This window comes from Scardinius erythrophthalmus (genome assembly GCF_964197995.2).
Source record: "Scardinius erythrophthalmus genome assembly, chromosome: 21".
NCBI classification, from domain to species: Eukaryota; Metazoa; Chordata; class Actinopteri; order Cypriniformes; family Leuciscidae; genus Scardinius; species Scardinius erythrophthalmus.
In genome coordinates this window covers 6,372,766-6,399,250 of record NC_138241.1, presented here as the reverse complement: position 1 = coordinate 6,399,250, position 26,485 = coordinate 6,372,766, and the positions used below count along the sequence as shown (strand labels likewise).

General features: G+C 39.3%; 2 protein-coding genes across 5 annotated transcripts in view; both read left to right on the top strand.

The window, feature by feature from the left end:
* Positions 1–498: 498 nt before the first annotated feature.
* znf318 (zinc finger protein 318) lies at positions 499–24,274 on the top strand. 3 transcript variants are annotated; one of them, XR_014029104.1, is made up of 13 exons: positions 499–935; positions 1,452–1,567; positions 6,805–7,450; positions 8,981–10,262; positions 13,254–13,351; positions 13,548–13,647; positions 13,739–14,031; positions 18,796–18,987; positions 19,101–19,188; positions 19,504–19,622; positions 19,724–22,455; positions 22,571–22,776; positions 22,880–24,274. XR_014029104.1 is itself a non-coding variant. In XM_081351541.1 (11 exons), exons 1-11 carry the CDS (start codon positions 717–719, stop codon positions 22,439–22,441), a joined length of 5,871 nt encoding a protein of 1,956 aa, XP_081207667.1. In that variant the 5' UTR covers positions 499–716; the 3' UTR covers positions 22,442–24,272. The 3 variants fall into 3 exon arrangements, 1 of the variants encoding a protein (XP_081207667.1); XR_014029105.1 differs by having other exon boundaries at positions 19,724–22,776; XM_081351541.1 differs by having other exon boundaries at positions 19,724–24,272.
* A 695-nt stretch (positions 24,275–24,969) lies between these two features.
* ppp2r5d (protein phosphatase 2, regulatory subunit B', delta) overlaps positions 24,970–26,485 on the top strand; it is a 57,778-nt gene continuing 56,262 nt past the window's right edge. Inside the window, exons 1-2 of one of the 2 annotated variants that reach the window (XM_081350310.1) lie at positions 24,970–25,237; positions 26,024–26,107. In XM_081350310.1, the coding sequence (XP_081206436.1) occupies positions 25,211–25,237; positions 26,024–26,107 (111 nt within the window). In that variant the 5' untranslated portion in view covers positions 24,970–25,210. The remainder of the gene's footprint in view (positions 25,238–26,023; positions 26,108–26,485) is intronic. The other variant, XM_081350309.1, reaches the window with a different exon arrangement.

The window sequence follows — 26,485 nt, the reverse complement described above, 5'->3', positions numbered from 1 at the left end:
TCTCTGTAACTGTAAGCGGGGCGGCCTACGAACTCCTGTGTGAGTCTTGAAGCTGAACTTCTGCTGATGAAACTGCAAACTATCTTCAGTAAAACTTTTCTTCAAACTTTTCTTGGTCTTCTTTCAAACATCTGGTCCTTGGGTCCTAAACTGTTACCCCCTAACAACACACACACACATTCAGGATTCATTGATGAATAAAAAGTTAAAAAAAGAACAGCATTTATTCAAAATAGAAATCTTTTCTGACCATTTAAATCCTTACTATCACTTTTTACTCATTTAACACATCCTTGCTGAATAAAAGTAGGCATATTAATTTCTATTAAAAAAAAAAGAAAGCACTTTTTAATCACTGGTACTCTATATTGTTACAAAATATTTCTCTTTTATATCAAATTTTTAATAAATATTTGTGCTTTTGATATTTACAATTTTATTTAGGAGACTCAATAAACAAAACGATGCTGTATCGCCGCGTTTGATTGGTTGATCTTAGCTTGACGTCAGATCCTGTGAATGCGGGCCAATGGCGGCACAGGAAGCGACCACAGAGAGCGTTGTTCGACTGTAATGAATACGCTCTCATTCATATTTTCTCTGAGCAGGGACATTTTTGTTGAATGCACATTTACTGTTTGCAGGGATAACCGCTATCCCGCAACCGGGATAATAAGGTATCGACTCCGACGCGGAAACAGCGGTTAAGCGTCGTTATGTATCGCGGTTCTAGGCCGCACAGAGGCGGCTATCATCCTCCGCCGTCTCGCGGATTCGGGCCTCGTCCCGGACCCGGACCAGGCCATCCTTCAGACCGGGGACACCACGCTCCTGCGGACCCGTACCGGCGCTCTTCCCCGCGGAGGAGATACTCCCCTGGAGCAAGAGATCCGCCCGATGAATATAGAGGAGCGCGGCCACAAAGAGGCTATGGGGTATGAAGAGAAACTAAACTGTGGTAGTGCCTTGTTTTACACCGACAACACACTATAAAGTGGCCGTTTTTCTACCATGTTTTTCGGATGTACGTTACGGTAACATCATGTGGTTCTGTGGAGTACCACGTATACGTAAATAGCATGTGAAAATAGAAAAAAAGTACTATCGTAGTGCCTTCGCATTCCGTTATGTAACGTTACTTGTCTTGTAACGTTACCAATAACAAAGTACGTTGGTGCCATGCGTTTATAGACCGAATGCAATGATGATATCCTTTGAAGTGTCATATAAACACTATGGTATTATTATACCACCATGATGTTGACATCTGATATTAGTAGTGTACCATGGTAAAACTGTGCATGTGTGCCTTGCTTCTCGAGAGCAGTCAGAGCCTACCATTTATTTAATAATTATTGCCAGTAAAGTAAAAAGTCCAGTAAAAATGTTTTTGTTTGTTTATTTGATTTATTCCATGTGTGAGTTAGGTATGTTATCTTTTTCCTGAACAGAGGTACAGTCCATCGCCTCCCCGTGGTCTCCCTGCTGATCACAGTCTGGTCATAACTGTGGGCAATGAGCTGAACCATCCATCGGGCTATAAAGGGGCAGAGGCTCCTTATGTGCGGTAAGAGATGCAACCTAGTGATCAAACTATATGTTGACTGCTAAGGCTGGAAAACACTACATGTACACTGCATGCACTAAAATCCTAAATTGATTTTAAAACACTAGGGTCATTGCATGTCAAATCTACCAAATTTTAAAAACTTCCCCAGCTCAAATTTTCGCTTTTATTAATATTTTTTTCCCAAAGAAAGATTCAAACGTGTCATAAAATAATCCCATATAAATTATGTCATATATCCCAAGTGTTCTGAAGGTGCACGTAGGGTTTGACAAGAAACAAACCGAAAAAATAATTTACTAAGCGAAAATCTTGACCTTGCCGTTGCAGGCCTGTACACACTCGCGAGTGCGCAGCAGTTCACGCCTGTGCGCCCAGGAAAAAAGTTTTTTTTTTCTTTTTTTTTTTAACGTAGGATTTCAGCTATAATAAATTTTAATTACACAAGGCCTACAGTATAAACCTCCTCTCTGTTGTGCTCTGGTCGTCAGACAGTCAGAATGAACGATAAGAGCAAATAACGTAGGCTATAGGCCTATATACCAAAGTCAATGTATAATTCTTTTCTTTTTGTATTGGCATTTAAGTAAGGAACAATTGACGACAGGCCGTTGAATTATTAGAAAAATAATGCACACCCGAGGTGGTAATGCGGTCACGACGTGAAGCTTATACTACAGTTACCACACCTCGAAACATTGTTCAGATTATGTATTTCAAGACGTTTGTAAAGTTTTTGTCATTAAAACGCTCTTGTATGTAGGACTAATTTCTTACGCATCTAAACCAATGCCTCCGTTTCTAATTCCAAAACGTCATTTTAGAGTTCGTAACGGAGGTTTGAGCCACTGATAGCAGACTAATGCTGGGGACACACGACTAGCTGACACATTCTCTGACTCTTTTCATCGACTGCAGCAGATTTTAAACACCGACTCTGAACACAGACTGAACGCGCTGAACACGCGTTTGGGCATGATCAGTCATCAAATTACATTCATAACCGGCCTTAAAGTGTGTCCTCGGCTCGGCTTTATGCAGTTATTAGAGAGAGATGTTGCAATAATGAGACAGAAAAGCATGTGCGTCAATATTATTATTTATTTATTAATTCAATTCGTTTGAATTAATTCGTTCATTCTTTTTTTCTTTCTATTATTGACAGATGACAGTAGACTAGCCAAAAAAAAAAGCCTTTTAACAAGTAAGGCCTTGTAAATAACATTTATTTGTTATATTATCTGCAATAATAATCCGTGCTGCAGGACTATCCATTTATTTAGCCTATATTCAGTTTAATTTTCTATTGATTATAGATAGGAATATACTTTATTTATTAAAATTAAACTGCATGTTTCCATTGATTGTGAAGCTAGACATTGAAAATTGCAGATCAAGCGCATGGGGCTAAATGCTTTTTCTTGTTATGAATTGTATCCTATTTTCCGTTATTACGGTTGACTATGCGAAGTGATATGGAGCTGTAATGCGGTCAAGACCTGCCTGGAACTACTTTAGCTGTGCGTTTCCCTGAAAATAATGCACACCTTAGAACGTTCGTCAACCAATCAGATTCAAGCATTCAACGGCCCTGTAGTATAAAGAGATTTAATTTACAGCTAATTTAATAATTTAAATATTGATGCATTTTATTTATAATTAATTTAAGCACTTGGGTATGGCTGCCCGTGCGGCACCAACGCCCTTGGCTTATATTTATTTATTTATTTTGTGGAGGGCGAGCGCTGTGTCTATAACGAGCTGGGGTTTGTGTCACCCTGTGCTCACCTGGAATTTGAAGTCCCGCTGTGGATGCAGTTTGTAGCATGTCATCCACCTCTGCATCATCCCGATGACCTCCATGCACCTTCCCAGCAGTTCGGCACACTCAAACGCTGGCTTTGGTGTGCTGCAAACTCCAGGTCACGACTCGCACGGCTCGAGTGTTGCTTCACAACAGAGGAGGCCATTGTAGGTTTTAGCTTTCGTTGCTTGCTTGAGCGGCCTCCGACCTTAGATCTTGTCTCTCCTCTCACACTTTTGTCATCCTTAAGCTGCTCCAGTGTTTTGGCGATTTCTCTGTAGGCTCTACACACACGTTTGATAGCTATTGTTCGTATGAACCATCTTGGACATATGGCCAGTAAGGTAACTATCTCATCGCAGCCAAACATGGACTCATAGAGATCCTTGCGCTTTGCTGATTGACGGATTACCACAGATACACCCTGAACAAAGTCAATTGAATCTGTGATGAGACCCACCTCAGCGCAGTCTCCTGAAGAACTAGGTCAAGAGAATGGTTGGCTCAGTGGATGAAGAGGGACTCTCGGGCATGATTTTCTAAGCCGCGAACAACCGAATACCAGCCTGACATGTTAGAAGCTCCATTGAAACGATGTCCATGGAGACGTTCAGTCTGAGAAAAACGTCCACATACTGCAGCGTCAGTGTGAACTGCTCAATTGTACTGGAGTCTGTGGTTCCATCAGCCGTGAGTCCATAGTACGGACTGTTTGTGGCACGTGATACTATCTCGCGTTGAATAGCGCAGGCATGCTGTTGAATGACTTCACTCTGGATTGTGTCTGAGAGCCAGTTATCTCTCCTCTGAATCCACTCTCTCTCTCTTGGGTGGTTGTTGGTACGTTCAAGCATCAGGTAATACAAAATGCCATCACGGGTGCTGTCACCCTGAAAAGACACCCGCTTCTTTCCGAGGAAAGACGCTTACCTGAACATTAGCTTCAAAACATGCCTTGCTGTGTCTTGAGTTTGGCAGGCGTCAGATAAAATGCCAGTAACTGGGGTGTAGAGCAGTGTTGTTGTATTTTATTTATTTTTTTGAATGGCATCACAATGAAGTTTAGACTTTTCATGCTCGTTGAATTTTTCTGTGGCTTTCCGTCAGTTTGTAAACCCTCCCTTGACAAAACTGTTGTCAAACCTTACACTGTTCATTGATGAGACGTTTCTCCACTGCTTTCACAGACTGAAACATACAACGCGATCACCTTCCTCCTCAATATAATGCAGCCACTTCCCTTTTTTTTTAAACCAGTTTGCATTGAATGAACGAGAAAGCATCTTTTCCAAACTGCCTTCAAGGAAAAATGAAGTTGGTTGGTGTGGAGAGATTGCCTCGACCAAAACTACGTTAACGCTAGCATTTTGCACCACAATGTCGCATTGACGCAAGTCTGCTTCCACTGCCGACAGATCCACCAGCTCGAGGCTCGGTCTGTTTTTTACTTTGTTTGGGCTTCCCAAAAAAAGTCAGAAATGCAATTTACCAACATTTGGACTTCTGTTATTGTATTAACGGTTGACCTGCACTGACGAGTGCAAGCTGTGACATCAGGAGACAATTGCCGCTTGTTTTCATTGTGGCTTAGGCTACTTACTTTTACGTTTGATTAATTTGAATGAATAGACAAATTAACATTAACTTAACTTTTTTTTTTGCTAAAATATTTTGTATTTTATTTTGTAGCCCCCTCCATTTTTTTCTGGGGCTCCACACATGGCAGCATCATTATTTTAATTTTATAAGGATATTGGTAGGTCAGTGACTGTTCAAAAATGGGGAAAAGCTCTTCTTGTATTGTTTGCCCTAAGTTTGCTTGCCTGTAACTCAAGAAGTATTAAAGATATCTTAATATTCTTTTAGAATTTGTTTTTAACAAAGAGTTCTTTTGGGATCTTCATTTTAAAGGGAATTCAGTGTGGTTCAATCCCAGAGATATGGAGATCTTAATGTGGCTCCATGACTAAATTGGTAAATTGTACACATGTTCAGTGGCCAAAAAACAAATGTGGTTCCCTGCATACAGCTGATATTTTTTTTCTTTTAAAGAGAAATATCTGAACAACAAATATTTTTGAAACTATATATCTTTTTTTCTATCAACACAATTGCATAGAACATACTTGTGTGCCATAAATATTGTTTTTCTGCATGACTGTCACTTAAAAAGTAATAGATATCTCAGTATGATTTTTAGATTCTGGTTCTTAAACTTTCCTTGTGAAATCTTCATTTTAAATAAAAAAAAAGTACAAAATAAAAGCTGTTTGAAGAGTTACCTACATTTTTTTTTTTTGACCATTAAAAACTGTCGTCAAATGTAACGATTTGGACATGGATCCGCATTGGGATCCCCATATCTATGGTCTTATACCATATAGGACCTTAAAAATTAAGATTCCAAAAGAAAAGTTTATTAATGAGTTTTATTAATGAGTTTATTAATGTCTCTACTAGAAGGATATTAAGATATCTTTAATACTATGAGTTGCAGTCATGCAAACATTGGGAAAAGAATATTAAATCTGGGCATTGTACACTAAATGACAGTACACTAAAAGGATCACATACTAAAATACTTTCAAGTCATTCCGAACACACACAACTCGCACAGAAACATGCACTGACAAATGTAAACTATGTATTCTAACATCAGCTCAAAATACCACAAAATCAGAGTTTGTGCTCTTCATACTCTATCAGGCTGGCCATTTTCTGCACAGCAAATAGGTAAAAAAAAAAAAAAACCTGGGCAAAAGTCATGTAGTGTATTCCAACCTTTCTTTGCCTGTTTTGAGAATGAAATCTGTCAATTAATAGAAGTGTTTGAAAATCTTTCAACAGTCTTTTCAATGGATATTGCACATTTTGTTTTGTCATATTTGTAAATAATATTTTAAGAAAATGTAATTTCAGCAGAGTTTTCTCTCTTAGCAATTAAATTGTATGTTGTATGTAGAGCCCTACTCTCCAAGTATTGGCATCGCCATCGGGCTTAATTTTTTTGATGCAAGTTTTTTTGTTCACATCATGCTAGAATGTGATGGAGTTGTAAATCCATTTGGTCAAAAAAAAAAAAAAAAAAAAAATACAACAATAGGGGTTCTCAACTATGGCCCTCGAGATCCATTTTCCGGCAGAGTTTAGCTCCAAAATCCCTAAGAAAACACACCTGAACAAGCTAATCAAGGTCTTCAGGTCCTGCTAGAAAGCGGTGAGTTTGATCAGGGTTGGAGCTAAACTCTATGAAAGTGGATCTCGAGAGCCAGAGGTGCCCACCCCTGCCTGGAATATTCAATACCACAGCGCTTGAAGCAGTCATGTGTAATTATGGAAATATGTTTACTTGAGCCCAAAGACTCGGTAGATATGAAATTGTTTGCTTTGTACTTGAGTTGCATTTTTATGATGTTGTGATTTCTGTTGACAGGGATTATGGTGCTGGAGAATCACACTATAATAAGCCCTATTACTCTCCACGGAGGTCAAGCCATGATGGACACAGCGATAGGGGTTCGAGGAGGCGCAGTGTTAGTCGAGGCCGGAGCAGGGGCAGGAGTCGCAGTCCTGGCTACGCGCGCAGCAAAAGTCGACCGCGCAGCCGGAGTCGGAGCTACAGTCGCGGCAGGAGTCCCGAACGAGCGAAGAGCCGTGCACGTAGCAAGAGCAGAACCCGTGCGAGGAGCTACAGTAGAAGTAGAAGCAGAAGCAGAAGCGGAAGTCGTGGTCGCAATAAGAGTAGAGCCAGGAGCAGGGCAAGGAGCAAGAGCCGGCCACGAAGCCGCAGCCGAGAAAGGAGTCGAAGCAGGGCGAGAAGCAGAGCAAGGAGTCATGCTAGGAGCCGCAGTGTCAGTCGTAGTGGTAGCAGTAGCAGCAGCGGCTCCAGCAGGAGTCGTCACAGCAGCGTCAACAAGAGAGTCAAGTCAGGTCATTTTAGGGAGCAAGAGGAGGACTTTACTGAGCTTGAGAAGGCTCGGAGACGCAAGGAAATTCAGGACATGCTTGTGAAGCCGGCAAAGTCAATTTTGAAGAAAAGAATGGATTCCTCCGAGACGGATTCTCCCATGCTAGTGCAGGTAACTACCTCTCATTATGTCTTGGGAAATTATTATTTGACTGTGAAAATGTACAGGTCACATTTAAATCAAAAGCTATTATTGTTTAATATTAATCTTCACATCAGGTATTGCAGTCTCAATTTAAGAGACTCAAGCCAGAAATATTCTTCATACAAGACGTGCATGATTTGAAAGCTTAAGCACCAGGGATGAACTGATATGTACATTTTGGACGCTGATAATTGTTTTCTTGTTATGGCTGATAATAAAATTAATCTAAATAAAGTAAAAATTAAATTAAAAAAACTAAAAGAAGCAGGGTTCGTACAAGGTGCTTAAAGAAGTACTTGAACTTTACTTTTTGACATTTAAGTCATGGAAAGCCCTTGAAAACAGCCATATTTATGAAGAGATACTTAAAAAAAAGTGCTTTACTTAAAATACAATATATTTTTTCAAAAATAAAAACAAAAAATACAATAATTTCACGCAAAATTAACACTGCAGCCTCTCTGATAATACGAAGTACGGCAACATTATAATATAAAATATTATTTATTGAACAATAATAGCCATTATAAACTTTGTATTTAATATATATTATTAAATACGTTGTAAGTTGTATTTTGGATACCTTATATCTGTAATTTGAGTTTTAAAAATCCTTAAAAAATACTAAAGAGAATCCGATATCTCGGATTGTAGTCCTTGAAAATCAAAAAAGTAGTGCTTAAAAAATGTTATAATTTATTTTTACAGTATCTGTGCGAACCCTGAAGAAGTAATTATAAATGCTACAAGTGAATCATGGGGTCACAACATTAACAATGCTGTATGAAAAATGGACATTCATTGGATAATTGTTTTTAATTATTTAAGTGAGTATTAAATGATGGAATGAATAATCTAAATGTTTAAACAAGAATGAGTATGAACGATTAAAAGTCGTCTGAAAAACGATATGGTACCGATATATTGTGGAGCATCTCTGCTGGAGAATCATAGTGGGGATAGTTACCTTCAAATATCTGTGGTTGACCTGAAAGAGGAAACAATTTATGCTAATGGTGGCAATTGCAAGTGTGCTCTGCATTTTAATCTGTAGTTTGACACATTTTGTTGTTGTGGTCTGCAGAATTAAGAGGCGATCATCCTACACCTTCATTGTATTCACTTCCAATTATATGTATGTGAATGTGGGAGGCAGGAAACCAAGTTTGGGTGAAATCTGTCCTGCAAATTTGTATTGCATGAAGACATGTGACCAATAGAAGATTGATGTGTCTTAGCTTGACTTCTTAGCTGAATTAAAAGAAAGCAAACTGTAAATCTGCAGGATTGCGGTAAAGCGGAGTACATTGCTTATAATACATCCCAAACATAAAAATAAAATGTTTTTTAAAAAGCCACAGACTGTGGCCTGTGTCTGTATAAAATGTCCATGTTTCAAAGTCTAGTGTGACCATGGCTTTAGTTGACATTAAGTTGGCTTTACTCTTTGAAAGTAAAGAAAGATTTAACGATGATGCTTTAACCAATGTATTTCAGAATAGTGATTCTCCTCGAAGAAATCCAGACGGTGGTCTTTCACATGAGGCAGAACAGCTTCTCTGTGCACTTTCCAAAACCATGGATCCAGACTTGTTTGCATCCATGCTGGGGAAAACTTCTGATGGTAATGTTCTTGAAGAGCTGATTGGCAAGCTCCAGCCAGGCGGAGAGGGTGGAAGTGACTTGCTCTTCCTTCACGAGAAAGGAAGACAGAAGTCAGAACTCACAGAGTTGCTTGGAATGATAGCAGGGGCAGCCCATTCTCAGAAAAAGAGTCTAACAGATATTGAAGATGAAGAGAAATTTCTCTATGGAGATGAAGAGGGTGATGAGGTGAAACCTCCTAAGGAGGTTCCAGCAGATTCCAGCTTTCCAGACACAAGTTTCCCACAGTCTTGTGATATTCAGAGAAGAGAACATGGCTCTGCACCGTACACTTTTGGCCATACTACAGAAAATGTGATGAGCCATTCGCAGAGAGACAACAGGCATCGTTCCTCGGCCACACCTGAGACGCATGCCAAGGAAGAACCTGAGGACTTCCCACCTGGAGTTGGGCCACAGGATGTCAAGGTGAGGAAGGAGGTAGAGGAATATGAAAAGATACAAGATTTGCTGAAAACAATTGGCTTAGACCTGGGTGTGGCCGAAATAAGCAAGATGGCCGCCAGGACGCAAGAGCGCCTCCACGGTGCCGCCCCTGTAAAGAAGACACCAGCTGGCCGGCAGTCGGATAGAAAGCACCGGAGCCGTAGTAGGAGTTACAGCAGCAGCAGTGGAAGCAGCAGGAGCTCCAGTCGCAGTCGGAGTAGCAGCCGAAGCAGAAGCAGGGGAAGCCGAAGCCGAAGTAGCAGTTTCAATCGCACTTCAAAACAGAGCCGGAAAAAGCAAGTTTCCCCAGAACAGAGATCTCCACGCTCACATAGTCAGAACAAGAAAGAGGCTCAACCTGCCGTCACAGAAAGCAGATGGCCTACGACACCCACTGTGGGTCCTGCGACACAGGCATATCCTTCCCAACCCAGCCTCCCGGCACATCAAGTGCCCCCATACCCACCCCCACGGGGAGTAATGCCACCTGACTTCCCTCCACACGGTTACGATGCATATGGCAATTATGTTCCATATATGCCCCCGGGATGGCCGATGTACCCACCTCCAGGTATGCCAGTACCTCCTCCCAGCCCAATGGATCCCTACAGCCTACCTACCTTTGAGCGACCCTTTCTTAAAGTGATTAAAGCTGGGACAAGTGAGAGCAAAAACGACAATAAAAAAGGTAAGTGACCTTCAAATTTAGTCACCTTCATTTATATATAGCGCTTTTAACAATACAGATTGTACTCGGCCTCTTCACAAGGAGTTGCTTGAATGAGTAGTTCATAGTACAATTCAAATTCTGCCATTATGTACTCACCTTCATGCCATTCCAAACCATATGCTGTTCAGGGCTCAAGACTGTGACCAAATGGTCGCATTTTGTGTGTTTTTTTCTTGCTGGTGCGAGTAGGGCTGGGTACCGAGTTTCGATACTTTTTAGGTACCGATAGAATTGCCTCGATACTATCGAGTATCGAAAAATGACATGTTGTTCGGTACCAGATTTCGATACCTAAGGGGTTAACTCGTCAACATCATTGCTCAAACAAATACATATGAAATGCACAACGACACACAAAGTCGCTCACGCACATACATGTGTAGAGTTTGCGTAACTGCACACACGAGAAGCGCTGAACTCTCAACGCACACTCATATGAGACGCGCGCACGCACAAACTCTCCACACGCATACGAGACGCGAGCACACACACAAAACTCGCGCACATACTCAATGAGACGCGAGCACACACACACAAACTCTCCGTGCACATATTCATGAGACGCGAGCACACACACATAATACCTTAAAGATGTGGAAAAGTCGATCAAAAGTGTGGTTACATTTCTCCAGGCTCGATGCCAACAGCGCGCGATGCAGTATTTATGATAAAATAATTGCTGCAAAGTAGAGCCCGACCGATATATCGGCGGGACGATATTATCGGCCGATATTAGGCATTTTCCAAACTATCGGTATCGGCATTTATAATGGCAGATAAATGAATATTTAAAAAATAAAATAAAAGCAGCTAGGGCTGGACCCGAATATTCGTTTGGTGGGTTGGTATTCGATTTGAAAATTTGACATTGGAATATTCGGTTTTTTTTTTTTTTTTGCATACCTGGGATCCCCCGCGAAATGGTTCTCATTCGCGCTTGAATAAGGCCGGCGACACACTGGCTGCTGGCGTGAGCGTTTCAGTTGCGTGGCGTGTCCGTTTTTATTTCGGCTCCCATGTTAACAGGTTGGAGTTTGCACACTGCCTGTGTGAGACACGGCTCGAGCCACGCGGAAAACGCGTGCATACTAGAAATAGAACCGACGCCGTGTTCCAGCAACTGGACTGTTCTCTGGCTAGAGCGCAGAACAGCGGAGTTTGTATGGACCGAAGTGCATGCCTGAGCTTGTGTTTTGGGTTAAGCTGCGTTGCTTTGACATTGTGGAAAATAGAATTATAGTAGAAACAAAATGTATTAGCCTTTTTACCCCTTATTATCAATCTAAATTAATCTCGTTTTTAATTTAACTTAATTTCGTTTTTCTTTATTTAAATTTCGTTTTTCTTTATTTAAATTTTGTTTTTCTTTATTTAAATTTAATTTTTCTTTATTTAAATTTCGTTTTTCTTTATTTAAATTTCGTTTTTTCTTTATTTAAATTTCGTTTTTCTTTATTTAAATTTCGTTTTTTCTTTATTTAAATTTCGTTTTCCTTTATTTAAATTTCGTTTTTCTTTATTTAAATTTCGTTTCTCTTTATTTAAATTTCGTTTCTCTTTATTTAAATCTACCCTTTACTGTGTCAGTAATTTGTTAGTCAGAAAAATATTAGACTACCTTAAAAGTATTGCTTAATTTAACAGACGTGTGCGTTTTATATCACTGCAGTGTCCGTTCTCGGAGCATAAGCCCTGTCTGCGTGAGGTGCGCCGCTTCCCGCTCGCGCTGTTCTGTAGCTTACTAAAAGTGTATTAATTCTGAACGTGCGGCGTCTCGCGTGTCCATCTATAGGCTATTGCACTAAATGCGACACTACACTCCCTTGTGAAGTCGATTGGATGAACGGTTCTCGAAATAATCAAAATGCAAACGGACATTTGACAGACGCTTTTATCAAAAGTGACTTACATTGCATTTCAAGGTACACATTTACAATCTTATCAGTTCTTGCTTTGAACCCATGAACACACACACACACGGAATGACCTTTGTCTTTTTTAATAATACAAATGATGATGATAATAATATCATCATCATTGATTTTTTTATTATTACTGTCAATATTAATAATAATAGTTGATTTTTTTTTTTTCAAATGTTGTTTTCATATCTTAAGTTTGTATTTTTATATATTATATTTATCAGAACTGTTCATGTTTTGTTACGCGTTTCTGGATTTTTAAAATATATATATATATCGCCCGATATATCGGAATATCGGATTTTTAAATCACCAAATATTTGTATCGGTATCGGCCTTAAAAATCCTTTATCGGTCGGGCTCTACTGCAAAGACCGGTACCACGACAAATATGATGAAGACCTTGACAGTGCACGGCCACGGAGTAAAAATAATAGCAGAAAGTTGCTTCGCCTTCGACTGGTAAATGAAGAGGTACTTTGTTGATCACTCTGACAGTGTTTATATTGCAATAATGACCTACTGAGTGTACACAGCCGTTCAAAAATGTGTTGGTTAGTCAGAATTTTTTTTTCAGTAAGGATGCATTAAAGTTATCAAAAGTGACACTAAAACATGTGTAATGTTACAAAATGCATGTTTTCTTAAAGGGTAACTCTCTCCAAAATGCAACCTAGGGTCTTTTTGTTAATGCAGACTGTGCAGTGTTACTTCACATTGAAGTATTATGGGTTAAAAAACAATGAAAACAATATTTATGGGGCCAGTGAAATTTTTTGACAGGACAAGTAAAAATGTGAACCACTGATCCGACCGGGCCAGAAGAAAAAATCCTTAGCATTTTAGCCCAGGTTATGGGAAAAAGCGAAGTGAAAATTCTTTAAAAATGTCTCCTTTTTTGTGTTGCATAGAAGACATAAGTCATGGTTTCAGAATGACATGTTGGTGAGCAAATGATGAGAGATTTTTAGGTGATTTAGACATAGGACATTACAGTTAAACTAACATGATTTGATGATCCTTTCAGCACCTACTAAATTGGATCCTGTGGCCTCTAAAGCGATCACCACTGACATTAAGATGAAAGAAATGGAAGACAAGAATACCGCCAGCGAAAAACAAAAGGTAATTCCCATGAAATTTGAAGGAACTTTTGCATTTGTAGGGTTGGGAATCAAGAACTGTTTCTTTTTTTTTCTTTTGACTTTCTTTGATCAGAAGCAAAATTGTTAAATACCTCATGATTCACATCTATGTTTTTGTTTTGTTTTGTTTTTTTGCTGATGAATAAATTTAAGGTCTAAATAAAATTCTATCTTAGGTCATGGAAGAGCTTGAAAAACTAAAAAAGGAAAAAATATTCCGACATAAGAGAAAAGAAAATCTTTTAAAGGATGTGGAGACATTGAGAAAGCAGCAAGGTATTTCCCTCTAAGTGCAAATTGAAAGTGTTTTCTTTATAATATTTAAGGGTTCATTGTATTATATACAGTGTTTGTTTTGATCCTTTAGGGGAGCTTCTTCGTAAGAAGCGAAGGGAGAAGGATGGACACAAGGACCCTCTTCTTAAAGAGCTCGGTCAGCTCCAAGAGGATGCGATGGCCCAAATCTCTAAGTTGCGTGCTGAACAGAGAGAGGCAGATCAAAAACATGAAGAGCTGGTCAAAGTTGCACTTATTCTCGGTATAGACTACAAAGACTCGAAGATCTCTGGGGACTATGTGCAGCAGCCCCCTCAGAGTAAGAAGGATTCGATCAGAAGCCCAGAGAAATCAGGGGCCAAAACCAGCACCCCATACACTAAGGTAGAGTTGCTAATTCTGTTATAGGAAAGGTACTTGCACTTGATTGGCTTTTTCACAGTCAAGGCTTATGGTGTGTTCAAATCATGTCAGAAAGATCGTATTTGATCGCACATGAACGCCACCACAAAGTCGTAAATACAAGTGGGAAGCTTTGGATTTTCTTTGAGTCCTGGAGTCTGTTCTTCGTACTTCGCTTAATACATCTGAGATGATTTGACAGATGCCAGATCTTCTAATCGTGATAACTGACCTCGTTCTTCAAACGAATTTGCGGATTTTGATTTAAATATCTGTATTAAGTTGTCTGAGATTACTGCGTGTTCTTGTGTTCATTAGTAAGGGCAGATATATCGATACGCGAAACCATGATCAGTAATGTAGTGATTGGCTGGCGGCAGCAACGTAATGACATCATACTAAAACAGAACATCACACACCTGACGAAAAACTTGCCAAATTTCTAGACCTTTTTAAGGAAACAGTCAAGCCACCAAATTACATAAAAATTATAATGGATAAATGAGCGTGTTCTGTTTGTTACATGATTTCCAATTATTTACATTATTTCATGATTTCTAGTATTTGTACAGGCTTTACATTTTTGTTGTACATGCATTGTTGTAATTAGGAATTCGTTTAATTTTACCTGTGAAGCAGATTTGTTATGTGACTGCAGTAATGAGTCTAAGGGTCAAGAACATTTTTCAAGTTGAAAAAGTTATCGGTATCAAGCCACTCCCATAATACTTGTCACCGTTCAAATTAATGCACGGCATAGACTAACTGTACATTATGAGATTATGAGTAAAACTGCCTGTCTCTATATTATGATACACAACATTTGCAAATTAATTTTTATATTATTAGGCTATTTTAAATTATTATAGTCCCTTGTTCGTAAGGGTACTCTTGTAAGAAAGTAGCAGTGGCTGGGACAGACTTTAAGTATCCCCTCCGCTTAAAGATGCGATCTAATCCTGTTTACATTAAATAAGCCTGTTCCCGAGCAAGTTTGAGCTTATGGACCTGATGCTAGGACAGCAACTCCAGGATGAGCTTCGAAGAATCTAATAATCCTGGATCATGTCAAATCGTCAACAATGAAATCCAGCTAATTGAGTAATCCACGTACGAAGAACAGGCCCCTGGTCTTAACGAGCTGGGGGTGTGTCAGTGAGAAACCAGGTGGATTACCACAATACAGACTCAATACAGCTTACAGTAGCTTCTTAGATACATTTAAAGCAAAAAAGCAAAACTCACCTGATGCGCATTCTTTGTTCTTTACTTTCTAGAAGTAGAGATTAAAAACCTTGCTGTATTTTTGTGTAGTTAATTAAGAGAAAGTGCACCACCACCTTGCTCCAATGAAAGTGACTCGAACACACCTGATGTCATAAACATGACTTCCAAACTCATAAATACAAACTTCCCAGAAGCAGTTGAATGCACCATTAGGCTGCCAATTAAAAAGTTATCTCAAGTGGCAATTAATTCTTGACAGTGATTCCACAAAACATTTAATCAATTTTTAATCATATATTTCCAGTCAGTAAACTTTTCCTCAAGTTTTAGCGCTAAAGAAGTGGTTCCCATCCCTGGTCCTAGCACTGCACATTTTTAATTTCTCTCTATTTGAGGTCTTGGAGTCTTTACTAACGAGCTGATGAGTTGCATTAGGTTGTTTGATTAGAGAGACGTAAATGTGCTGTGGTGGGTGGTGGTGGTGGGGGGGGGGGGTACTCCAGGACCAGGATTGGAAAACACTGCCCAAAAGAAATCATTTAAAAGAAAAAAGAAAATATTTACAAAAATTAAACTAAAGAAAGTGTTTAAAATAATGTTCAGATGAGATGAAGGCTCCTGTCATATCAGTAACCTGTTCAAGGCCATTTTACTTTACATAATGCAGAGGTCTTCAATCCTGCTCCTGGAGGGTCACTGTCCTGCAGAGTTTAGTGCCAACCCTAATCAAACACACCTGAATCAGCTCATCAAGCTCTTGAGGATCACTTGAAAATACAAACGCATGTGTGCTGAAGCAGGTTGAAACTAAACTCTGCAGGACAGTGGCCTGATTGAAGTCCTCTGACATAGAGGGTCGGCTCATGGGGCCGAAATGTATTTGGTAATTGTTTTCACAGATGCTTTTTAGTCCAGTGGTTCTCAAACTTTTCTGGACAAGTTCCACCTTTGATCAAATCAAACCATCCAAATAGCACATAGTCACTGGGCAAATCTTTTTGAGTGCTAGGTTAAGGACTAGATAATGCCATATTTTGATTAAGATAGGCCTATTCCTGATTAATCATGCCGCATGCCTTTACAGATCTGTGGAAGGAGCCTGAGAAGTAACATTTAAAAACATGCATACGGCACAATAGCAACTTTTAGAAAGGATTACAACATGCATACACTGACATGTAACATTGGTATCAAAGCTTGCCTTTACTTTTAGCACCTAAATGCTTGCTTTGAGAATAAACAGAGCAACATGCTGCCTTTTTATTGCTCTTTATAGCACATAGAATAAAATGTGCAGCCTGAGAGTGGTCAACACCACACCAATTTGCATACCACCTATGCATTGGAGTCCTAGATGCACAAAGCTATGTTTAAATGACTAAATGACTAAGAGGATGATGTCTAGGATTTTGTGCAGAAATAATCCTGAGTGTCATTGGCAAAAATCGTATCTTCTAAAATGTGTGGTCAGTACCACCGTTCCCTATACACAAGAGTATGTGCAAGCGTGCACTTAAAAGCCATTTCAATACCCAGCATATTGATAGCGGATCCCTGCAAAGTATATAATTGCAAGAGAACGCAAAAGCAGTGAAATGTATTTTTTTACTCCCATCTTGTATTTATTTTATTTTTCATTACCATGTCCCTTTAGAGCAGGCATGGGCAAACTCTGTTCTGGAGGGCCACTTTCTTGCAGAGTTTAGCTCCAAACCTAATCAAACACCTGAAACAGCTAATCAGTGTTTTCAGGATTACTAGAAGGCTACAGTCAGGTGAGTTTTATCAGGGTTGGAGCTAAACCCTGCACGACAGTGGCCCTCCAGGGCCGAGTTTGCCCATCCCTGCTTTAGAGGCTCAGTAGAAAGCATAATTTCCTTTCCGAACATAATATTCGGCTTTGGGCACATCCCTGGTTTAAGTATAGTAACTTTCCAGATTTGTGTACCACCCGAGGTACTTTGTGAAAACCACAATTTGAAAACCACTGTTTTACTCCTTGCAGTGTAATTTACCTGGAATCATATCTGTGAGACTTTCTTGTATTTATGTTGTAAACATTTTAGTGTGGAGGGGGGAAATCATCTATTTGTCTGATATTGACTAAGTTAATGATGTTAACTTCTATTTTTTTTTTTGAGGGGTTACTCCAAGGTAGAGACAATGTTTTTAACTCCTGCTAAATAATTACACTGGTCTAAAACACAACTGTTTGGAGATAAGCGCTGCTGGATTATTGTAATTCTGACACAGGACATCAACATCTTCTGTAATATTGGAATGCATCAATTTGAGGGATGTTATTTCTGTAGCATAGGCTTGTCTACTCATAGCTGGTAAATAATTATTTCTTTAATTTGCATGCAACCAGTTATAACTACTCCCTATACCTATTAGGGCTGTCACTTTTGTGAAAAAATCCTGTTCGATTTGAGACATAAGTGTTCATTGAATCGATTGTAAAATCGATTTTCCATGTCTAAAGACGTTTCCACTTTAAACGCCAAATATGGGCAAATCCACGGACAACTAACAGGCATTAGGACAAACGTAAAGAGGGTGCTTGAGACGCGCACAAGTCAGCAAATTTTCCTGATGATTTATTGGCGTGAAGTTTCGTGCACAATGACATACAGGAGTGCAACATTCTCGAAAAACAATAAGCCATAACATAAATGAAAAACATTACTGCATTCTTCAACATGGCTGTGTTTACGAATAGAAATGTCAAACTGTAGACCGAATCTGTATCTGTATGCATGAGACTGTCTGAATACCGTCAAAATTCACAGTTTTGTTGTAAAAAGAGACACATTATGCAGAAGTATAATTCGCTGTTCCTGCAGTTGCTGTGTGATGCGCGTTAGCTGCGGGCGTATCATGATGAGCTGGACGCGCACCGAGAGAAGGCCGTTAAATTCGATTTCTTTATTTTCGTTTTTGAAACTTGCGTTGGTTGGTTCGATCAATTGTGCAATCAATTTTCGAACGTAAAGTGACAGCCCTAATACCTATACTATATAAGGGTGATCAGAAAAATTGATTTTAAGATAAATGGTTTCCTTATCTTTGTTTTTCTGCTACAGCAAATATATTAATTTATTTCTCAAAAATCGAAAGATGTTCACTGCAAAAGTGTATTGAAATCTTGAAATTTCTTGTCCTTTTTTTGCATTGGAGATTTTTGACTTATTTAATTTGTTATATCATACAAAATCCATTTCGATGGCTTTTTAAAACCATTTATTTTACAATAGTCAATTAATTCCAAGTAGTAAACCCATTGGGTGACTTCTCCCCGACTGGAAACAGATGGCCTATTTTGCAAAGGTAAGTGTCTTATGACAAACTTTAATGATTGACAATTAGGATTTGAAGTGTTATATTCATTTCTTTGAAAAGCTTCTGCTCATTCTTTTAAACTTGGGTTCCTCGAGTATTTGATTCATTTTTTTCTTCTTTATTTTATTGCTTGCTTAGTGACTTATGCATTTTTTTGTACTGCCTAAAAAAATGTAGGTAGCCTCCTCAAAAGCAAGAGCCTCTCCTGAAAAACCCAAGTCATCTCCTCAGTTGAGCAGCCATTCCCTGGACGCTGCTGAGCAGTTTGAGTACTACGATGCAGGAAACCACTGGTGTAAAAACTGCAATGTTACCAGTGGTTCAATGTTTGATTATTTCATGCATTTGCACAGCAAAACCCATAGGAAGGTATGTGTGTTCATATATATGTAATGATTTCTGTTGTTTGTTTGATTTGTGAATGGGGTTTATTTCTGCCAGTTACATCTGCTTCAGTCATCCATTGTTTTGCTCTCCTATAGACTCTAGATCCTTATGACAGACCTTGGGCAAAATCAGAGAGTGAAAAGAAACACCCAGCTGGAAAAAGGACTTCAAAGCCAGCCAAAGGTAACGCCTTTATAAGATGGCATTGTTTGTCATAAAACACATTACGTTAAAGATAAAGTGATGCATTTGGTTCAACACATACAACTATAAGGAACTGGAATCATTAAGTGGAATCTGAGGATCAGTTAACCAGAATTGTTAAATTCTTTGTGATTCCTTTTCCTAATGGGTGCCATGTTGATTGCAGTGATAGAAACTGTAGTTTTCTTGCAGTGTACCTCATCATTGGAACAGAGAAAGGGTAAATTACCAGCCATCAAAAATCATTACACACTATTGGTAGATATTTAATGCTTGTTGCATTCCCTCTTCTAGGCTCTGAGTTCTTGATCCCTGTGAGGGGATTCTTCTGCCAGCTATGTGAAGAGTTTGTTGGTGATCCCATTTGTGCTGAGGCCCATGTCACCTGCCATACTCACAATGAGAGATACAAGGTAACCATCACATATGATATTCATAATTGCTTTGATTAGGGTTGGGATATGACTGCAATTTATTCATTTGTTTGACCAGATGTGTTTGATTTTGTCAACAGACAAAAATGTATGAAAATCCCCTCTATGAACAAAGGAGGAACCTGGACCGTCAGGCTGGCTTAGAGAGCCAAAAGAGTTCAGAGCACAAACGAAAACGTGAAGACGACGATCAGGAAATGAAGAAATCCAAACACACCAAAGGAGGAAAAATGTCAAGTAATGAAGTGGAGACAAAACCACAGTACAGCAAGGAAGAGGAGTACAAGAACCTCAAAGAGAATGAGAATAAACTTAAGGAGAAATACAAGAAAGAGGATACAGATAAACTGAAATACAAGGAGGATGATGAGAGATTCAAGATGAAAGAGGAAGAGAGAGCGAAGTATAAAAAAGATGACGATGAACGAAACCGGTTCAAGAAAGAAGAGGAATACACATATAGGTACAGGAAGGAAGAAGGGGAGAGATCCAGGTATGAAGGGGACAGATTTAGAAACAGAGATGATGATGAACATGGTCGGTATAGAGAAGAGGACGACAGATATAGATTTAGAAAAGATGATGAGAGGGGCCGATATGGTAAAGAAGAGGAGAAGGCCAAGTATGGCAGAGAAGAGGATAAGAGATACAAATACACTCGGGAGGCAGAGGATAAGAAGTCAAAATTTAAAGATGAGGACCTGGGGAAGTGGCCGAAATCTAAGTGGGATGGGGATGAAGAAAGTAATGGCAAGTATGATAAAAAGGAAGATAAAACACCGCACCAGAAGGGCAAGGGTGGTTATTTCAAAGACGACCAGGAGAGCACAGGGAAGTTCAATGCTAAAGATGTCAAAGCAGAGCCAGAGAAAACCAGCGAGCCTCCTAAAGTCTTATGTGGTCCGAGCCCTGCCTTGCTTGCTAAACTTCGCAAGAAAAATGAGGATGCTGCTGGTCGACCTGGCTTTGGGAAGTTTGGCCGGAAAAAGCCACAGAAGACGGCACTGGAGAAGGAGGCAGAGAGGATGGCAGCACAATTTTTAAAGGAAGATGAAGAGGCGCCAAATGAAAACGCAGATGCTGAGCTAGATCCTTTTACCAAGTCTATAGCTGCTGCAAAATCCATTGCTATGAAATTGTCAGGAAAGGTTGTGCTTCCCCCCTCTTGTGAATGGCTAGCGTACAATGAAAATACAACTAATCCTAATCTACCACCTCCCATATCTCCTATGGTTATTAGGAAGTCTTTTACAGGTGTGCAAAATAAACCAACACTACCTGCTGGTTGTGACAAATCTGCTGGTCCTGTAACAGGAACTCAGATGGGCCCAGCGTTGTCAGCAGACCTCATCTCCAAGGCATTTAGTGGAGAAGAGGTGCAATTAAAACACACAAAGCCCTCTGTCAGCCCTGTAGATATCTTCAACGTATCTGCACCACTTCCATCTCCCACTGCAGCGCCAAAAGTGGTAAATGCTGCCCAGATGAAACCTGTTACTCCCAGTGAATGTGTTGTTACTCTTGAGTCCGATGTGGCTGCTCCCGGAGTGCCTGAGGATGAGCAGAAGCTCACCATAATCCTTCGTCCTCCTCCTCAGCTTCCTTCTAATTCCAGAGACCCAACCCCCAAAATTGTAAAGCCAAAGACCACTCTTGCTGCAGGAAAAGCAAAAGATTTGTACGACATTTTTTACAGTAGTAGCTCTGCTGTTAAAACTTGTGTCAGTGCCAATGTTGGTGACAAACAAGACTCTGGATTTACACTTTCAGACAGTGGCTCCAGCTTTAAAGAGTCCAACAATAAAGACAAAAGCGCTAGTGATCTTGCTGAGAGCGAAGAACCCCCCAAGAACAAGGACTCAGAAGTTGGCCAAAAAGTGGAATACCCCATGTACCTGGATTCAAAAATTGCAGAGAGAGAAGAACACCCCAAGAATGAGGACTCAAGAGTTGGCCAAAAAGATAACTCCCCCAAGAACGAGGACTCAGAAGTTGCCCAGAGCAAAGAACCCACCAAGAATGAGGACTCAGAAGTTGCTCAGAGCGAAGAACCCCCCAACAAGTCCTTAAGAGTTGCCCAGAGCGAAGAGCCCACCAAGAACAAGGACTCAGAAGTTGCCCAGAAAGGGGAATCCCCCATGTATGTTGATTCAATAATTGCAGAGAGAGAAGAACACCCCAAGAATGAGGACTCAAGAGTTGCTCAAAAAGATGAGTCAGACAGTGACTCAAGCTGTAAAGAGTCTAACAATAAAGACAAAAGCGCCAGTGATGTTGCCCAAAGTGAAGAACCCCCCAAAAATGAGGACTCAGAAGTTGCCCAAAGCAAAGAATCCCCCAACAGGCCCTCAAGAGTTTCCCAGAGAGAAGAACCATCTGAGGACGAGGACTCAGAAGTTGCCCAAAGCGAAGAACACCCCAACAGGCCCTCAAGAGTTGCCCAGAGCGAAGTATCTCCCAAGAGCGAAGACTCGAAGGTTGGACAGAGCGAAGAATCTCCCAACACCGTGGACTCAAAATTTGAACAAGCATTTGAGGATTCATTCTTAAAACCTGAGATTCAAAAAGACGACAACTCAAAAGAGGAAGATCTTGATCAACAAGTGCTTAAATCTATTGAAATCTCTTTGGGGGACGTAACTGTGATGGACGTTAATAGTGTGGACACAATACAGATAAATAATGAAGAGGAAAACCCTCTGGAATCTGAGGAACCCATGTCATTCTCCCCCCTTCCTGGTTCTTTTACTGAGCAACTGAACTTGGACACATTTGAATTCAGTTTTGAGCCTTTGTAAAGGACCTTCCAAGAGTAGGTTTAGGGATGTATATGTTACCTCTGAATGTAAATAAGTGATTTTCAAGTATTCTTTGTAATTGCTTGATCCAGTTAGAATGTTTCATGTCTATTCTTAACCTTTTGGCAGGTAATGCCTGTGAAAGCGTGGACTGAAAAGCATTCATTCTGAAGTGGGTGCTGGGGAAGGAATCCCTCTAAGAGAATGAAAACTTACATCAAGTAATGAACCCTAAATATGTGTAAAAGTTTCGCTATCTTGTCAAAAGCACCTGGTGTTGAGCTACATGTTTCCGTATTTTGTTTCCAGCAGAAATCATTCCTTTTTCCCCAAAGGTAATGTAAAACATAACGAATATGATGTGTATTAAAAATTTCAGACTCTAAATCCATTTCTTATGTTCGTTCCATTTAAATCAATGAAGATATTTTAATGCAGGAGCCACAAAGATCCAGGCTCAGAGAAGAGAAATGGTGTGGAGTTCATGCTTCAAGGACATGCATTCACAACTTTGGCCAGAAAATGTCAAGGCTTGGCCTCCGTAGTTTTATTACCCTGTGCTGTGTATTGATGGCTTTTCCTTCTGGTTTCAGTCTTGTTTTTTGTTTTTTACAAGCAAATGTGTTGTCATAATGTTCACATTGCTACCATGATACTTTAGCATCTACAAATAGTTGGTGTAATCGCACAAGTTCTGTGCTAGCTCAAATAAACCACAGCAACCTTTTCTGTCTTTGCTTCTTATTAATATGTTTATTTCTGCTGTTAGACTTGTGCATTCTTTTCTTTTCTTTTTTAACCTTGTGCACACATTGGGCCTCATTCATGAAACTGGAGAGAATGCATGTGTAAATGGTTCATAAAACTATTCAAAGGTAATTTTCCACATTGAATTAAACCGTTTGCATAAAGCACTGTTTTATGAACATTATACACAGAAAGCCATTCTGCTACTGTTTTATGAATGGAGCATTGTACTCTGTATTAAGTTATTTGCATGTGCACCAAATTTAAGTGTACATATAAATGCTAGTTTTTATTACAATTTTAACACTAATATGCTGCAACTGCTTTCGTTGAACATGAGATTACTGAACTTGTATTGCTTGTTTATATAATTGTGCAGTGGTTGCATACAAATCGTTTTCCACATGAGTAAATACTGAAAGGAATAATTAAACCTGGAAGATTAATAAGGTATTAAGAATATCACTGTTGAGAGAGGGATTTTCTAGAGATATAGGTTGACTTGTTTACATTGTGTTTTAATGACAGTAATATTACAGTTGACATCTGCATCCAGGGAGGAACTATAACGTCAGCAAAAATGAAGCTGCTGCTTATTACGGAGGTAAGTGTTTTGCCTCGAATGGTTTTGGTAATTTAACGTGCATTAATCAATGTAATTCATGTAAATTGGGGGAACTTATTATACGAGCTAGAATAGCCTATTTAAAAGGATAGTTCACCCCAAAAATGCTGAATTAATCACCATACTACAGGTCTGCATCTCAACTTTTATGTGTAAGAATTATTATTATTATTATTTTTTTTTTAAATAGACATTCTCCATACAATGATTGTACATGAGGTCCAATGTGGACCCTAGCTTTCAATATATATTTTGTGTTCCGTAGAGTAAAATCATACAGGTTTGGAAAGACCTCTTTTTTTTCTTCTTTTGGCTGTGAACTATCTTTTAAATCAACTAGCTATTTATTCACTTACGAATGGATTACGAATAATATTTAAAAAATTAGTTAACTAAACAGTTACTACACTTGAGTTTGGGACCCCGAAAATTATGTTTTCTGTTTCAAATAAATGCTTGTGAATGAAATCGTGTTTCTGTTTTTTTTTTCTTCTCTAAATTGAATGTGTCGTCGTTTCGAAATCGATAGAGAAATAGGCTATATCACCAATAGATGGCACTAGATGCTTCTGTATGGATATTTTTGATGGAATCTTTAGAAAAATATGAGGTTTTATTTTGAATGTAGCTATAACATGCATTTATATACTTATAAATAATGTTTTATACATGAACAAGATTTATGTAGGCCTAGTTTAAATATAAAGACTGAAACCGTGTCTTAGCCATTTTAAAATGGATGCAGATGTGTAACACTTTTTCTATGCCAAAGAGTGCGTTATATTTCTTTAGAGAAGAAGACCCAAATGATTTAGTGAAGTGAACTGAGTCTAACCTTGTGTGAATAAGAAAATTCCAGTGGAATCATCTATGCGGTTAACGGATTTTAAATGAATAAAACAATAAATAATACCCTTAATGTAGTACAGCCTATCTGATGACACAGTTATTCTCAAGCTGAACCAGATGACTTCAACTGCATCAAAATTTACAATTAAAAATATTTAAGCGGTTCAGCACTTCTGCCCTATACAACCTAAACACCCCCTGGAAGACCCTATTCTGACATGTTCACGGTCAATGTCACCAGCTAAAGCATCCCTCCTACGATCAATTCCTCTTGTAACAAATGACAATCTGCACCTTTAGATAAGTCGTCAACAACAGCTGTAGTCGCAGCCAGGACCCCGTTCGGGAACGTCAAGACCGTCTGGTTCGAGGAGCGACCAATAGAAAAATTCCGCTATGCTGTTGCTAGCTAGTTTCGTGCTTTGTTGACCAATCAGGTTGTTGCTGGTGAAGGGAGGGCGCGTGAGCTGGAGGTAACAGTGTGCGCGAGAGCCCGAGTGCAAGGGAAGCCTTATCACGGAGGCACGGCTAAAGACAACATTTCCAAAATGCCGAATAAAACTAAAAAAGAGAAGGTAAAGTACAGATTATAATCATAACACATGTCTAATTAATGCGTACGAGAATTTGATTTACAACAATTGTTCTGCAGCATTTGCTGGCGTTGTTTTTTTGTGAGTGAAGGCCGCGCTAGCCCGCTAAAAGGGCGCATTTGTGCCTGCCTATCTTAAGTCAAAACACTGACAGTTACATGTCCAAAAGAATTTTTAAATAACATGAAAGCGTTTTCTTTAGCTCATCGTGACGTGTATTTCAAATATAAATCATATATGTTTAAGGGAATGCTCTTCGGTTGCTGTTTTACCCGGTGTTTGTTTTACAGATCAGTTTTCCATAGTGAGATTATGATCGGCCGTTAATATGTGAATACAGACGTATTAGTTGACAGATTGCAGCATAAGCTGGACACGCAAACATGTCTCCTGTATGAGTCAATGTTTCAGTGGACAGGCTGTGGATGGGCTGTGGGCATCGTTATATAAACGCTCGATATATGAGTGGACAAGTTTGTCACATATATGATGCTGGAGGGACCTGTGTGAACTGAAATCATTTATCATTACTAGAATGACCGTCAATGTTTTGTTTATGTCATTGCCTGGTTCAAAATGTAGTTCAAATTGGGCTTTTGGTTGTCACCACCTGTCATATCAACCCTGCAGCAAGACCTGCCCATGATTTGACGTGCATATTGCAGACCATCCCCTTTTAGATATGATAAAATGGGCTTTGAGATTGAACAAAATCAAGAGGAGCTGCATTTATGACTCATTTATTGGTTCTTTTTGTGGTCATTACAGGAACCAAGCAAATCTGCAAAAAGCAGCACGAAAAACAGTAATGCCGGTGGTGGAAAGGATGCTGGAACTGACAATTCAGAAGAGGTAAAGATGACAGTATTAAAAACAAATCAAGTCTAAAAAAAAAACTATTACTCATAATGTGTTTGACCGTAGGGCTGCCTAGTGGATGTCTTGGCACAAATATTCGCTTGCTAAGTGTTGTAGCTGGGCCTTTTCACTTTCTCTTGGGCTTTCTCTTTCACTTTTTCACTAAAATTCAATTTCATTGACTTCTACAAGGCAGTGTACAATTTGTGTAGTAATATGTGAAGTAATCTCTGCACTTCCTGTTGATTCTGATTGTTTTTTGCAGCTGTTTATTCTGTACGTTACATACAGACGTATTTTTTTTCCAAAAGCACGTTTGACTTGTCACTGGCATAGGTTTGCAGTGCATACTGTTATGCTGAGGTTAGGTAA